General features: G+C 48.2%; 1 protein-coding gene across 2 annotated transcripts; it reads left to right on the top strand.

The window, feature by feature from the left end:
* The first annotated feature begins 693 nt into the window (after positions 1-693).
* On the top strand, positions 694-13111 carry DLL4 (delta like canonical Notch ligand 4). Of its 2 annotated transcripts, XM_086749246.1 has the most exons (11): positions 698-1670; positions 1807-2070; positions 2444-2501; positions 3198-3467; positions 4505-4565; positions 4674-4804; positions 6261-6430; positions 7522-7741; positions 8187-8895; positions 9638-9746; positions 11227-13111. In XM_086749246.1, the coding sequence occupies exons 1-11, from the start codon at positions 1617-1619 to the stop codon at positions 11230-11232; spliced, it is 2052 nt and encodes a 683-aa protein (XP_086605372.1). In that variant the 5' UTR covers positions 698-1616; the 3' UTR covers positions 11233-13111. The 2 variants fall into 2 exon arrangements, with proteins under 2 accessions (XP_086605371.1, XP_086605372.1); XM_086749245.1 differs by lacking the exon at positions 11227-13111 and having other exon boundaries at positions 694-1670; positions 9638-9770.
* The last annotated feature ends 598 nt before the right edge of the window (positions 13112-13709 follow it).

Genomic DNA, 13709 nt, shown 5'->3' with positions numbered 1-13709 from the left:
AGACCCTCTGGGAGAGCTCAGAGGCTGAAGGGCGACTGGCAGCATGCTGCGCCAGGTGATCCAGGCCAGAAAGGTCCGCAGCCTTGCGAGCCCAGCCAGGCACTGGCATAAAGGTGGCAAGACCTCATTATCATACAGCTGAGGGTTTATCTCTCCCTCCCCCCCCCCACTCCGGCCTCCCATCCATTTAACAAGCTGGAATAAAAAGCCACATGAAAGGCCTTCTCTGTGCTTGGCTTTAATGAGGGACACGCGACCCAACAATGAGCGCACGCTGCCATCAGGCCAAGGGCTTTACCGGCGCACGCCAGACCCCAGCCGGCCCGCAGCCTGGCGCTGCCCACTGCCACGCAGCTTGGCACAGCCTGTGCCACGCTCGGGGCCCTGCTCCCGCCTCACTCGAGGCAGGTTTTTTGGTGGGGGCAGCAGGAAAGCCGGGCTCCGTCCCTACCGTCCAGCCGGCCTCGGCCACTTCCTTCCAGTGCTCGCTTGCCACCCGCTTCAGGAGGGCCTGCAGACCCTCGCTGTGCCCGTCTCCCTGCCCTCACCCACCCTGCTCGCCCCCTTCCCGGGTGGGTTTCAGCGCTTTGCCATTAGCCGAGGTGGGGAGTCAGGGCGGGGGCGGCAGCCGGTGCGGGACGGACGGGCGTCCCCAGGGCGGGAGCTGCCGCGGCCCGGGGGCGGCGGGGCCGTCCCGCAGCAAGCACCGTTTTGCTTTTACTTTCCACCTGGGGCCGGCCCTCGCCGGGCAGGGCAGGTCCCGCCCGGTCGCGGTTGCGGGGCTCGGTGCGGCTCTGCCCCATCCCGCCGCACCGGGGGAGACACAGACACACGAGTGGCGATCGAGGGGGGAGAAGAAGCAAACAAACGAAGAAGGGTGGGTTTTTTAAAAAACATTTCGTCCTCTATTGTTCGGCCGCCGGGGAAAGCGGCTGTGCAGAGTGGCGTCTGATGTCCGAGGGAACTCTCCCCGTGCGAGCGCCGTAAATATCCCAACAGATGCTGGGCTGGTTGGTAATCAGCTCGGCTCCTCGGCGGCCAGCGCGGCGGCGGCAGCAGCAGGGTATTAATTCGGGCTACGAGGGCTCTCCGCAACATTTGGTTCTTTTTTTTTTTTTTTTTTTTTTTCCTTCCAGAAAGGAAAGAGGGAAAAGGGGAGGGACCGGCCGTGAGTCTGACTGACAGTTTACATAATGAGCTTGTGAGGATGAGAGGCAACTATATAAACAGCTCGAAGGGAAGCAAGTTTTCCATTTACCGAGCGCTCCGAGCACCGGCTACAGGAGGAGCGGTTCCACACCACGCACTCCCCTCCGCCCCCCGCACCAAACCCACGCGGCTCTGGAGTTTATAAAGGCGACGGCAGCGAGCAGAGAGGCCGGCGGCTGGTTGCAGGATTAAATCCCAGGAGGGGGACGGATCGACACCTGGATTTTACCTTCCGATTTCTGCTGGTGCTCGGGGAATATTTGGAAGAAGCAGGTTGCCCCAGGAGGACCGCCTCGACGTCTCTCTTTTCTCCCTCGACCGACGGAGAAGCGCTTGCTTGGACCATTTGAGGAATACAGGAGGAAAAACTAAACCCACCAAGAACTGGAAGCTTGAGTAACACAAGGATGACAGCCTTGCGCATCTTTGGCTTGACGTTTCTGTTAATGATTTTGCAGCAGGTAATCGCACGTCGCAAAAAAAAAAAAAAAAAAAAAAGGGTTGGCGAAATGTAAAGCGGGTGATGAAAGCAAGTTTGCGTGGCAAAGCCGGGGTAAGGTCTGATGTGGCTATTTTGTGTGTCTCCCCTTTGTGCAGAGGGTGTCCGGCTCTGGCGTCTTCCAGCTGGAGCTGCACGAATTCGTGAACAGCCACGGGTCTCTGGCCAGCGGGAAGCCCTGCTCCCCGCACTGCAGGACCTTCTTTCGCGTTTGCTTGAAGCATTTTCAGGCAGTGGTCTCCCCGGGCTCCTGCACTTTCGGCAGCATCATCACCCCGGTCCTGGGAATAAACTCCTTCAGCGTCAAGGACACGGAGAGATTTGACAGCCCCATCAAGTTGCCCTTTAACTTCACGTGGCCGGTGAGATTTCCACTCGAGACTCGATTGCGGCGGTGGGGCAGGAGAAGGGAAGGCAAGGGAAAGCTAATCGCGGCGCGTAGTGTAAACAAACTACTTTCGCCTTTAGACTTATTCCCAGAACTTCCTTTAAAGAAAAGAAAGAAAGAAAGAAAAGCGATGAAAAAGCGCATCCAGCCCAGAAGCACTTGGGATAATGAATATTATTGAGAGAAATAAAAGCCAAGGGGGCGGGGGGGGTTGGATCCGCGGTCTGTAGAGAGGAGAGAGGGAAGCGCGTAGCCGTCAGGGAGGGGGCCGATGCGGGGTGGGGGAGTGGGGGGACCGTGTGTTTTGGGGGCTATTTCGGGGCTGACGCCGGTTTCTCCCTCCGCAGGGCACCTTCTCCCTCATCATCCAGGCCTGGCACGCCCCCGCCAACTACCTGCCCGAAGGTGACTACGGCCGCACGCCGCCGGCAGGGGGCGCCCCTCGCGCGCCGGCCCCGCGTCCCTGTCCGCGTCTCCGTCCCCTTCCCCGTCCCCCCCCGCCCCGCACCCCCCGCCCCCATCCCGGACCGGTTAACGGCCGCCCCCGGCTCCGCTGTTGACACTGCGGCCCCAGAGGCCGGTCCCCCAACGATACCCATCAGGGGCCGCTTTGATTCTGCCCCGGCCTAATCTCCCAACACAATTGCGTTTCCTCCGGTTTATTTTTGGCGTGGGAAAGCGAGGCGGGCTGCGGTGAGAAAGCCGGGAGGCTGCCAGCGAGCCCCGGCCGCCTTTTCCTGTATTTTACACCTTGCGTCGAATTCCGCCCTTTGGAAGGAATAATGGCTTTGGGATGTTTGGTTGTTTTTTGGTTGGTTTTTTTTTGGTTTTTTTGTTTTTTTTTTTTTTCTCTGAGCGGAGAGGAAAAGGATATTTCGCGGCAGCCCTCGCTTTCAAAGGCCCCCTCCGCTCAGCCCCCCTCGGCCGCCCCGCACACCCCGGTGGCTGCCGTTGTACCCTTAGATAGAAGCGCACATATGTTGTATACATATGCGAGCGGGGGGACCCTCGCCGCTCGTGGTGGGGTGGGGGGTCGTGGCTGGGTGAGTGGGACACACCGGTGTCCGCCAGCTGCTGACGCGGGGCCCGGCTCTCCCGCAGGCTCGCGGCCGCCCTCGGAGGACTGGCTCATCAGCCAGATGTCGATCCAGCGGTCGCTGTCGGTGGGCGAGGACTGGTCGCAGGACGTGCAGAGCGGCCCCCTGACCCAGCTGCGCTATTCCTACCGGGTGGTCTGCAGCGAGAACTACTACGGCGAGAGCTGCTCCCGCCTCTGCAAGCGCCGCGACGACCGCTTCGGACACTACGTCTGCGAGGCGGACGGCAGCCTGGCCTGCCTGCCCGGCTGGACCGGCGAGTACTGCACCGAACGTAAGTGCCCCGACGGCGGAGGGAGGCGAGGTGGCGGGGGACGGCGGGGCGCCGCCGGCAACGGCTGCAGCGCGAGGCAGAGGGAGGGTGCCCCCCGCGGGGCCTTCGTGGGGCTGTGCAGGGCACCCAGGCCTGCGCACCTTGAGGAGCATCACCTGCTTTGGCATCCCCAGGCCCTCGCCTGAGCTGGTGGGGCGTTAGTGTGGGGTGGGGGTGCCGCCCGAGAGGCCTTCGAGAAAACCCAGGTCCCCAAGGCGTCGCGGAGCTTGTTCGAGGAAGAGACCCAGAGCGCATCCCCATGTCTGGTTCCACCAGCTGGCCAAGCCCTGGCTGTAGTGGTCTTTGGCGTCAGCCCTTAAAATGCGATGGCTTCAACCAGGCCGTGACAAAGCGTTGCGCAGGGTTACCCAGCGCGTGCTGTGTTTTCACGCCGACCTTTCCACTCCCCGCCTGGAGAAAGCAAGCTCCACACGGAGGACTTTAGCCCTCTTGGCTGCAGCCACCAATGCTGTGCTTCACCTCTGCGAGCTTTGGCAGCAAGGGAAGAGCTAGCAGAGAAAGCACCTTGGCTGAGACCCCTAGATCAGCGGTATCTGTTCCCAGTTAAAATGCTAGCAACTTGCCCACACAAACGTTTCCACCATTCCTGCTGCCAGAGGAGATGAGACAGGTGTTGCAGTGTTGTAGCAGGAATCTTTGCTGTGGGCTTGGAGTCCCGTTGGAGTTCTTCAGCCTTTCGTTAACAGAAGCCAAAGCCGCCTCCTCTTGCTCCTTTTCTAGCAAGAGCTGCAAGAGTTCATGTTTGTTGTATAAACAGAAAAATTAAAGGACAACTTGTCAAATGTTGGCTCTCCTTGTTCACTTCCTCCTGCTCCAGAACTCCCCGTACTGAGAGTTTTTAAAACAGAGCTTTGAAAGTGCAGAACTGGTTTTCAAAGTATTTTTTTTAAAGCTGGCATTTCCCCTTTTAAAAGTGTATTCTGTAGTGCCATGTGTATTTACCTAAACATTTCTGCTTTTTTATGTTCTCTTTACAGCCATCTGTCTGTCTGGATGTACTGAACAGAATGGATATTGCAACAAGCCTGGAGAGTGCATGTGAGTAGAAGGCAATTGCAATCTGAACTTCAGTTAAAATGTCACCTTGTAATAGAAACTTAAACTCTTTTCCATGTCATTAATGTTTTAATATGACTTTTCTTTTAGCTGTCGTCCTGGTTGGCAAGGCCGCTACTGCGATGAATGCATCCCCCATATAGGCTGCCGCCACGGGACTTGTAAGACACAATGGCAGTGCATATGTGATGAAGGATGGGGTGGCCTCTTCTGTGATCAAGGTTAGTTCTGAAGGTTGTGCGTATGGCTCTAGGTTGGGTGTTCCTCAGTACTGCACTAAGGAATCTGACCCAGCGGATCTAGAATTAAGTTTCTGCAAGGTGCATGTTTATAGGCATCAGTTTGTACCACGGCTGTCTTACTGTGTAAGTAGTTTGTAGTAATTTTGGTTGAAAACAAGCAAACCTTTTTGATAGCAGCAGTTTTTATCTGGGGAAAAAAAAAAACAACAAACAAAACCACCAAAAAACAAAACAGCCACCTGGATGAGTGTTGGAACAGGCAAGTTTTCTGCCTGCTCAAGCTAAGTTTTAACTTATTCCCTGTACAACCATAACAATTTACTAAACAGTTTCCAGCAGCAGTAAACACCATCATTTGGGCCTTCCTTATGTTGCATACAAGGAAGTTAACTCATGTGATAAGTCTGGAGCGTGAGAGAAAAATCATGTAAGCAAGAGTGAAAAGTACAGGTTCCATTTTACGGTACGCCAGACCACTTCCACCTATTCAACCCATTGAATCACTGAACCATAGCCAGCTGAGCAGTCATGTCCTCAAGGCCATATATGCACTGCTGGCACTGAGGTCATGAAAGCAAGCTAAGTGTTTTCAAGACAGTTACAGGATTAAGGTGGCGAAGTCTGAATTAAGCAGGGAAAAGTGAAGTTGCAGATTTTTTTTCTGCTTGTAGTTATCTATTAACCAGTTGTCTTCCAATGACTCTGTGGTATTTATAGAGCTTATAAAGATTTTCTGCTTGTGTCCTGTGAACTTGTGTGCTTAACCTCTGTCTCAAATTTAAAGGGAAAAAAAAAAAAGGCTGTCAGGCTTGGCAGAGCATTTAGACAGTTTAAACTACTAACATGCATAACAAGAGAGCATGGTAAATAAACAATAAAAGATTGCTAGCGTTTGCTTAAATCTCAAAGCCTAAGCATCTTTATTTCCTCCCTGCCTCCCTGTAAGGTGCCTCGGAGCACACCTTTTAAAGATGGGGCTCACTGGTTTAGTATGTGACATGTTGGGCACAAAGTGCCTATAATTCCGTTCCTGATGTGTCTTTCGGAGAACACACGCTTATGAAGTACGTTTTCCGACTTGGCATCTAAATCTTGTTGCAGCTAATGAGTTTATGCACACAGAAAAGAGTTTATGCACACAAAAGAGGGCGAGCGTGCTGAAGCACTGGGAAAGTTAAATGTCTGCCAGGTCTCTCGAAATTCAGAGCTCATGTGTTACCGTGATGAATATAGAGAAATATCTAAAATCGATGGTAATCTGAAACGTTTTATTATTTCTGATAATAACCTGGATTATCATCTCCAGTGTTCCTGTTGATAGCAAAATGAAATACTTCATGACAAGTCTGTCTTTTTTGTTGACTGAAGTGGTTTTGTGTGAATGTCTTTTCGCAGCTGTCAAAGATGTTTTCCCTAACTCCTGATGTCTTTGCAGATCTGAACTACTGCACCCACCACAGACCATGCAAAAACGGAGCAACTTGCATGAACACTGGCCAGGGCAGCTATACGTGTTCCTGTAAACCTGGCTTTACCGGTGTTGACTGCGAACACGAGATCAGCGAGTGTGACAGCAATCCCTGTAGGAATGGCGGTAGTTGCACGGTAAGGGCCTTTAAAATGTAAAGTCTTTGTGTGAAGCAAGCCCTGGTATACCTTTTCAGAAATGGTTCCGTAACAACAGCATGGGGAATTCGATAGTACACAGGTTCATTACTGACGCTCACAACCATCAAACTGAACCCTTCCCGAGAGGTGTCAGGGGAGGAAGTCTGTTACAGGAGGAGATGTATCATCTAGATTAGAACTAGTCAACTGATCCTTAGGTTTCTGTGGCAGCCATTATGAGAGTTTGGCAAGATCCAAGGTTGGTGAGGGAGCAGACCTGTAAAAAAAAAACTTCTCAAACCAAGGTTCCTACAGGAACATGCTAAGTCTGTATCTTAATAGCGAATAAAAGAAAACTTTTGCTTTCTGCTACAGGAGTATGTTGTCAGACAATATGAACGCAATCAGCTGAAAGACTTTCTGTGAAACAGGGCTCCGCATTTTTAGTTCCCTGCAGTCTAGTGTTTCAGAGTGCTTTTGGACCCAGTCAATGATTGATTCTACCTGTTGATAAAGACTGATCGATTATAGATATCAAATGTAATCTGATGCGCATTTAGATTAAAGCTAATGGCACAAGACCCTAGCTCCCTTCTCCTAAGGCCGTGGACATACTGTACTTGGAAAGAAGAAACAGTTTTGTTTTGATCTTAGTGGTGGGACTTATCCATGCCAAAGCAACGTAAGCCCTCATAAAGAAAAAAAGGGCTTTTGTGCTGAGGATAAACGGCCTGATCAGAGCTGTGTAGGTTGGCACATGCCATTCTGCTCTGGGAGGACTTCGGCAATCCCATGGGACAGTAGTGGCATTAGTAATGTTTTTGCCTAGTTGCCTGTAGGTTCCCTACAACGGTATCTGCTCGGCTTGTGTAGCTGCACGATTGCTCCTGCGCGCCAGGTCTCGCCCGTTCGCAGCTCTATCCCTCACAGTCCAGCTGCAGCTATTTACTCCCCAAATGTTGCTTTTGCCAGACCAGAGCGTGGAGGGGAAGGGACAGAACAGCACTCACAGCCGACCCAAAAGACACGTGTCAAACCGCTGTCATTTGGTGGCATCAAATAACAGTGCCTAACGTTGTGTTTTGCAGGATATGGAGAACGGTTATCACTGCCTGTGCCCCCCTGGCTACTATGGCACTCACTGCGAGCACAGCGCCTTGACCTGTGTAGATTCTCCGTGCTTTAACGGCGGCACGTGCCTGGAAAAAGAGCAAGGGGCCAGCTACACTTGCGTTTGCCCTTTCGGCTTCACAGGGTCAAACTGTGAAAAAAAAGTAGATAGGTGCACAAGCAACCCATGTGCAAACGGTGAGTCTTTTTATCAAAAAATCTCATGTCTGACTTGTTTGTGCTTTTCAGTGCAGAAGTGATAGAAATCCAATCTGACCTCTACTCTTCCTCTGATACATTAGTCCCTCTCCCCGTCTACCCTAATTTTGGTCTCCTGCTGGGGGCGGGGCTTTCACTGGCCTTTTCTGTGCAACAAAACAATGCACAAGGTTTATCGTGTGATGGGGAAGATAGCAGAATTACATAAATCAAATTAACTTTATTACTTATTTAGAAGGGACATGTTTTTAAGGCATGGTGCTACAATTAGGTAAACTAGAAGGAACTTATAGATGTGCGGTTGTTTTGTAAAATAACCTCCCTCTTCTTGAGGTAGTATAAGATGCTTACCAGGGAGAGGTTTGGGTTTCCGAGTGAAGTGCATTGGAGACTAATTTTTTTTTATTTTACTTTCTTCCCTCAGATGGCAATTGCTTTTACCTTGGTCAGATTCGTGTGTGTCGTTGTCGGGCTGGTTTCTCTGGTCAGAAATGTGAAATAAACATCAATGATTGTGCCAGAAACCCGTGTTCCAATGGGGGAACTTGTCATGACCTGATCAACGATTACACCTGCACGTGCTTGCCGGGCTACAGCGGCAGGAACTGTGACATCAAAACCCGAGATGAATGTGCTTCTGGGCCATGTGAGAATGGAGGCACATGCTACAGCGGACTTTATAGTGCCAGCTTTGTCTGCTACTGTCCTTCTGGCTTCATGGGCAACCGTTGCGAATTGCCAGTTTATTCAGTGCCTGTTACGCTTCCTCCTAAACCAGTCCCCTGGATTGCTATATCCATGGGGGTGGGGCTGGTGGCTTTGCTCGTACTGTTCTGCATGATAGCAATGGTCATCAGGCAGATGAGGATGCACCCAGAGCAGGACTCGGAGACAATGAACAACCTGTCTGACTTCCAGAAGGACAATCTCATTCCAGCTTCCCAGCTCAAAAACACCAATAAAAATAAAGACCTGGAAGTGGACTGTGGGCTGGAGAAATCAAACTACAAACCCAAGAATCATAAACTGGACTACAATCTGGTAAAAGACCTGACAAGTAGAGGGACACAGGAAGATAAATATTTCAAAAGTGAAAAGTGTTTAGGAGAAAAATCTCCCCTCCGACTACACAGGTGAGAATACAGTCTTCCTTCTAGTCTTTCTTAAGGCCCCTCATCTTCATACCAGTCTAGAAGCAGATCAGAAAATATGGGGAAAAAAGTAATCCCGAGGACACAATATACAGAACAAACCAGAGTAAAGGCGGGAATCTTCATACTGGAGTATCTGTGTCACAACCAAGGGGTATCCTTAAGCTGAGTCGATGAAATTGAGTGTTTGTGTAGGGCGCTGCTAGTATGGGTACTGTGAAGGGGAATGGGAGTGGCTAGTCCAGTGGTGAGAGTAAGATGAAGAGACATTGGAGGAACAACAGTTAAGGCATATAGTGATTAAAAATAAGTATTTCGCTTGTTAAGAAGGCAAAATTATCTACTTACGGAGAAGAATGATGGAGTAAAAATAACTACTTTTTCCAAAATAGAAAAGGGCAGTATTCACTGGCACATTAGTCTTCTGATATGTGTACTGGAAGTCTTGTCTGGGGTCTGCTTGTGGCTCTTTCATAGAGGGATCTGAGGAGCACGCTGTTAGGTTGGGCATGGCAGAAGCATAGGAAGACGATAGCTATTCCTTACTGCCACTTTTCTAGTATAATGTCCTGCCATCACATGGAATATGTGAAATTTCATCCTCTGCACACCCTCCCCACACCCCCACGGCTATCTCCTTCCACCCCTCCATATTCATGGTAGATTTTGAGAGTCAGGCTTGTTAGTAGTCAAGTAACACTCTTTTCTCTCTGCTCTGCCGTAGTGAAAAGCCGGAATGTAGAATATCAGCGATATGCTCTCCGAGGGATTCAATGTACCAGTCCGTCTTTGTGATAACAGAAGAAAGGAATGAGTGCATCATAGCCACAGAGGTAAGGAACCACACAGGTGAATAGGCATAAATTCACACAGTAAAGGGGAAAATGATCCTTTAGAATTGCATCTGAGAGGATTACTCTATTTCCAGCAATCCCAGATGCTTCCCAGCATTCACCTCTCCTCTTCTGTGACCCACAGGAGTTGCCAAGCAAACAGAGCATACAGTGGGAAAAATAAATAAAGCAGCAGCTCTGATTTTATTAAACCAGAGATTTTGAGCTTACATAAGTTGGTCAGAGATGAAAGCATGGAACATCAGCCCATGAAAATTCAGTCCTTTGTAGGATTATTTCCTCCTATATAGATAGCAAAAATTGAACCGGTAATTCACAGGCCCATTGATGTAAAACCATGTTTTTCTCTGTGACTACCATGGATAATCTGTGTTCTGAGGAAACAGGCAAAGCTATAGATTTCCAACAGAAGATGGAAGGTAGCTGGATGTGTTAGTGGATAGCATAACAGCCATTTAGGAAGTCTGTAAGAAGGTAATTCATACGTCTGGGCGAATGAATTCTGTAACAGAAGTTAACACTGTTTCTTATGTTGCTGATAAACACGTCTAGATTTTTATGTTATTTTTAAAAGTATGAGGACAGTACATGAAAAAGGAAGGACCTAGCATTGAACAATCCAAAGACTTTAAAAAGCAGCTATTGAGGAGCCAATCGGTTCCTGAAGAATTACTGACCCTTTGGAAAAAGGCCGAATGGAAGTTAAAGGCAGTTTAACATTAACCAATACCGGCCTTCTTCAGCATAGCCATCTTTAGGACTGGTTTCAGGTAGTTTCAGACTCCAGGAAAGGGAAGCTTTTTCTGCCATATAGCAGTGATCTGTGAAGACAGATCTGCAGGATTCTGACTCCCTTGCCAGGGTGGATATCAGATTTCCTCTTGAAGGCAAGCTGGAACACAAGTCAACCATCAATATTAAAAGTTTAAGACTAACTGAAAGGATTTTCAGAGATACAAATGACAGCTAGACGCTTCGTTCCCATTAACTGACCCAGATACCATATCTTCCTTTGAAGATCTTGCTGACCAAAGCTAGACTCCTAGATTTGCATCAGGCACCTCCAGAAGTATTTTTATTTTCAGAATGACAGCCCCCAAAACCTCTCTCCACATCATTCAGGCTTAATGCTTCTGAACACAACCGATTTAACTGTACCGTATGCCCTTTAGGTGACGTTAGAGACCTAATGTTAAGCACTCAGATTTGTAAGCTTTATCCTGAGCGTTCTTCCCCTCCGCCCAGGTAGGGAGGCTCCTTGTCACACAGATTACTTGTTTGCTGGTCATTCTCTATCTCTGGACCCAGACAAAAGTGTTGAATGCTGATAGTTAAACTGCAGTAATGTCTAGCTTAAATTACTTTGGTTTGACATACTTGCATTATAATTCGTTCATTCTGCAGTGCTCTGTACGCAGTGCTTCCTTCTCATTCCTGGTATTGTTTTCTGTCCTGGCAGGTATAAGACTGAACATCAGCCCATTTGCACCTCAGATTTGGTAATGCCAGTAGATGGACGTTCCTGCTGCATTGTTTACAATTCAGAACTGGATTGGACTGTTTTTAATTACATGCAACTTGCTGCTCTCAGGCGGAGGATGGAACTGGGTGAACTGGACAGACTGTGAATTTACTGAAAGATGCAATACACCTTTTTGTTCTTACTGCCCTTGTTTGAAGTTTGATACCAGAAATCTCTTTGGCTGTAGACGAGGGGAGGCAGAGGGAAGAGAGAGGGGTTAAAAATGTTGTCATTTTAATTTGTTTTTAAAAGATACTGAGGCCAGTTCCTCATGGACAGACCCCTGGCTTTCCAGAACTCTGGTTATGGGAGATGCCGGTAGATGAGGAGGCACTTAACTCTCACAGATGTTGCCGTGGAAGGTGTGAAGAAAGACACATTGCTATGCAGATAATGGATACAGTATAAACGAGGTCTCCCATTTTCTTCTGGGTTTAAAAGTGCCTAAAATGTGTCAAGAGAATCCAATAAGCCCAAACAGAGACTTGACTGCTCTTTTTGCAGTTACCCAAACAGTATTGGGCAGGGGTGGTCGATACTTCCTGCTACGCAGCTATTTGCATCTCCTCTCTTCTGCTGCATGTACTGGAGATGGTGTAAGGGGCGAGAGGAGGAAGGAAAGAGGAATACCGAATTTACACGTCATCTCATTTGATGATGCTTTGGAGAACTGGTTGACCCAAGACACAGTATGGGACAGGATTTTTGTGGATTTAAACATTCAAGAAGGAAGAGTTGTGATAAGGAATGTGTACTGCCTCTTCCCCATTGATAAGGAGAAGAGGCATGATCCCAGCTCTATTTAAAGCCTTACAAATGCATTTAAAATCAATCAGCTCCTAGAACCTATACGTGCTGAGCTGTCTCAGCTGTTTTCATGCCCTTTGCACTACCAGTGATTGTGAATAGACATTGCTTTTTTCTTCTCCTTCCTCATTCTCTCCCCTCCAGCTTATTTGGACACAAATTTGGGGGTTTATGTCATGTTTCTGAATTAGGTGCCACCTTCTACCACAAATAGTCTCAAAGTTGCAGCTGTTAACTTTCTAAAGGAGAAGAAGCTGTGTGACACTCCCCTCTACCCCATTTCTCCATCTGGTTGCAAAACTCCCAACTCCTGTCCTTCATCCCGGTTCCAAATGCCCAGTAGCGAAGCACCCACTGAGATGCCCTCTGCCAAGACAGGTGGAGATTAGAGTTCCAGGCTCATCCTGTTTCTCACTCACTGCTGCATGGAAAAGGGGAAGCCTGCCCCCAGAAACCAGAGGCGTGCAAAAGCTCTTTTCTTATATATGCATTTACAGCAATAATACCGGACACCCCAGTGGAAAGTGCTGTGACACTAATGAGACTGTGGGGTGGGGCAGAATGAGGAGGGAGGAACAAGATCTCTTTGAAGAAACGTGGACCACGCTATCTCTCGGACAGCAACATTCCTGCCCTTGTAAATCCTGTCGTCGGACTGGCCCATCTACTGCCTTGAACTGTGCAGACAAGACCCCTTCATAATGTCCACTACTGACCTTCTGCTCTGACCACGTAGGACCATGTTGAAGATGACCGTCAGAAATCAATAATATGGGTTTTAGTTTGTCTGTTTGTAGTTTATTTTGAAGACTAGTATTTCAGTAATTTAAAAAAAAATCAGAAGCACTGAACTTTCTACGTTTTATAACATTATTTTGTATATAATGTATATTTATAATCAAAACAGAAGTGTAAATATGTTTATTACTTCTCATGTAATGTTTTTAATGTGATGACAAAGTTTGAATTTTATTTTTTTTTTCAAGCAATGAAAATACTTTCCTGCTACTACAAAGTTTACTGTGGTTTGTCCTTTTTCACTTCAGGTTCTGTGATTCTTTGACAGCCAAGGTTACTTGACTCCTCAGAAGTAAGCTTGTCTGCCTGCTCCCTGCAGTCAGTCCTATATTTACATTTTGCTGTCAGCTGCTTTTATAACCATTAACCGATGTCAACAAAGTTGTTCAGCTGACAGGAAAGTTATACATATTTATAGCGATATATTATGCAATATATATCACTATACATTATCTTGCTATGGAGTGGGATTGAACTGTCAGGAAAGCTATTTTTATTAATGCTTCACTCTTCCTCTTCCATGACAACTTGTGGAATGGAAGACACATATTTAATACCACTTCTAAGTGGTTTGTGGCTTAATAAATGTGCTGGCTTGGTGTTCACTTGTGGAACAAGATATGATTACTTTAAAAAAAAAAATCCCATTTATTTAAATACTTTCAGTAAGACCCAATCTTGCCCTCCCCAGGTTACTTTTGCATAGCATCTATTTTTACACCTGCAAGACTGTATCCTTGTTTGTTTGATTGCACTGGGTAAGATTTGTCTTTTGTGTGCGGGATTAGGGGGAGTTTCAGGCTTTCTCCTCCTGA

Source organism: Chlamydotis macqueenii, chromosome 5 (assembly GCF_036417535.1).
Source record: "Chlamydotis macqueenii isolate bChlMac1 chromosome 5, bChlMac1.mat, whole genome shotgun sequence".
Taxonomy (NCBI): Eukaryota; Metazoa; Chordata; class Aves; order Otidiformes; family Otididae; genus Chlamydotis; species Chlamydotis macqueenii.
Note: the sequence above shows the minus strand (reverse complement) of the source record. Positions and strands in the feature narration are given on the sequence as shown.